The 2,148-nt window shown below is 46.0% G+C and overlaps 1 protein-coding gene across 3 annotated transcripts in view; it reads left to right on the top strand.

Annotated features, from left to right (window-relative positions):
- Nucleotides 1-1,335, top strand: part of wscd1b (WSC domain containing 1b) — a 23,866-nt gene extending 22,531 nt beyond the window's left edge. For all 3 annotated transcript variants that reach the window (XM_017308681.1, XM_008428291.2, XM_017308682.1), the window contains one exon: nucleotides 461-1,335. In XM_017308681.1, the coding sequence (XP_017164170.1) occupies nucleotides 461-813 (353 nt within the window). In that variant the 3' untranslated portion in view covers nucleotides 814-1,335. The remainder of the gene's footprint in view (nucleotides 1-460) is intronic.
- The last annotated feature ends 813 nt before the right edge of the window (nucleotides 1,336-2,148 follow it).

Below are 2,148 nucleotides of genomic sequence, written 5' to 3'. Positions count from 1 at the left end.
GTGTGTGTGTGTGTGTGTGTGTGTGTGTGTGTGTGTGTGTGTGTGTGTGTGTGTGTGTGTGTGTGCGTGCGTGCATGGTTGACATTCATATTATTCTCCATCTGCTAGACTGAATAATTTTTATCTTTATAGACCATTTAGTCCCTAAAAAAAGAGTTGAAATTGATATTAGGAGGAGTGATGATTTAATAACACGATTGCTATTGATTAAAGTGTTTTTGTGCATTAGCCAGCTTGTGTTCTGCTTCCTTTCTGCCTCTTCAAACAAACTGAAACTCAAACACCCACCCACTCAGTTCTGCCCACTCTCCAGGATAATTCCTTCTCTGCTAATCACCAGACTTTGAGCTCTTTGTTTTTAAACATTAATGTAAGAAGATCCTTCTGATGAGGGCACATTAAAATATAACCTAGTAATTACCAGGAAATAACCATCTATCCTCCCTGCTTCTATCTGCAGAGTGGCCAGAGTTTGTCTCCAGCTACGCCCCCTGGTGGGCCTCCCACGCTCTCAGCTGGCTGAAGTTTGGACAGCGCCTCCTGGTGGTGCACTACGAGGAGCTGCAGAGAGCCCTGCTACCCCAGCTGCGACTGGTCGCCGCTTTCCTAAACGTCTCCATCACCGAGGAGAGGCTGCTGTGCGCGCAGAGCAACCAGGACGGCCACTTCAAGCGTCCCGGGGCCCAGAGGCCCGCCTTTGACCCGTTCACTCCTGACATGAGGCGCATGATCGACTCCTTCATTCTCACGGTTGACCAGGCGCTTCAGAGCAGGAACTTTAGTGGTCTTCCACAGGAGTACCTCCCCAGATGATGGTGGGTAGACTCTTGAATGACTGCGTCTCCCTTGGGTTTGAGGGGGACGAAGGTTTGCAGCTCATTCTCAGGAGGAAGCAGGAACGGATCGGCTGAAGATAGTGGACCAAGTGACTCTTTGACAAGCCGGGTCACAAAACAAAACAAACAAAAAAAAGCATGACAGCTCACTGAGAAATCCAACAGAGAGTAGTTGTTGAAAAGTGCAAGGCCTTGACCTTTTCACTCAAGAGAAGATTCGACATCAACTGTTGACCTGAAGAAGGGTCAGGGTAAGCCGGGTTTCCCACTGCCAGACTATGGATGTGCTCATGCAGGTTCAGCCCACATCCTCGCGTTCGCCAGCATAGCCAGATGTACTAATACACAGAGGAGAGAGACTGAATTTCCTGACAGAGGAAAAGACCTCAGAAGTGTCACGTGTGATCGTACGGACTCTCTGTGGGAGACGAGATCGGCTGATCACAAAACTGTTTGAATTTCTATGAAGATTTGATGTCATTAAAGATTTGAAGCGAGAGCGACTGTGTACGCTGGCGTGTTTTAATCTAACGATGCGACGAGGCAAGTTGGCGCTTTCTTTGCAGTTGCCGCCTCTAATGTTGAGAGTGATGGTAGGAAGGTTTTGTCCATACAACACAAAATCTAACCACAAAGAAAGAAAACTGTAGTGTTCACTGTAGACTACTGAGGGATATAGCATGGGATGACAGTGCCACCTGCTTTCTGTGTGAGGTACTGCAGTGGTAGAGGTACGCTTCCAAAAAATAAAATATATGGTAGTAAAATTAAAGGCATAAAGGGACTAAGCAAATCCATATTTCTGCATAATGCTTTTGGCATATTTGGGCTGATTAGGGAGCCAACAACTATAGAGCTTAACAGTTACAAACTAACTCCATTCAGTCTGCAAACTGTGCACTGTCAGAAAAATGAATTATTAAAACGAGCTAAAACATTTGAAAGGTTGCTCAGGGATGACATGTTGCATTTCTGGCTGTAGTTGTATTTACTCGCTACATCATGAATACAACCACTCACCAACTCCCACAGAGCAGAGCCAAAAGCACCACTAGGAGATTAAAAATCCTCCATTGTTCAGAATGGAAACCTACAATGTTTGAGTGAATATAAAGAACGTCTGTGGGCCACACGCATCCACAATGTTCCACCACATCCTGAAGGTGTTCTTTTGGATGAGATCTGATTGGTTGAGGCCGTTGGAGTCCCTTGAACTCATTGAAAGCAGATGGAGAAGATTTATCCTGCGTGACACGGTCCATTATCCTGCTGAAAGTTGGCATAAGAAGTAGTGGGCAGCTGGAACTGAAGA

The sequence above is a fragment of the Poecilia reticulata genome, linkage group LG14 (assembly GCF_000633615.1).
Source record: "Poecilia reticulata strain Guanapo linkage group LG14, Guppy_female_1.0+MT, whole genome shotgun sequence".
NCBI lineage: Eukaryota > Metazoa > Chordata > Actinopteri > Cyprinodontiformes > Poeciliidae > Poecilia > Poecilia reticulata.
The sequence above is the reverse complement of the archived record's forward strand: the minus strand, read 5'-3'. Positions and strand labels throughout refer to the sequence as shown.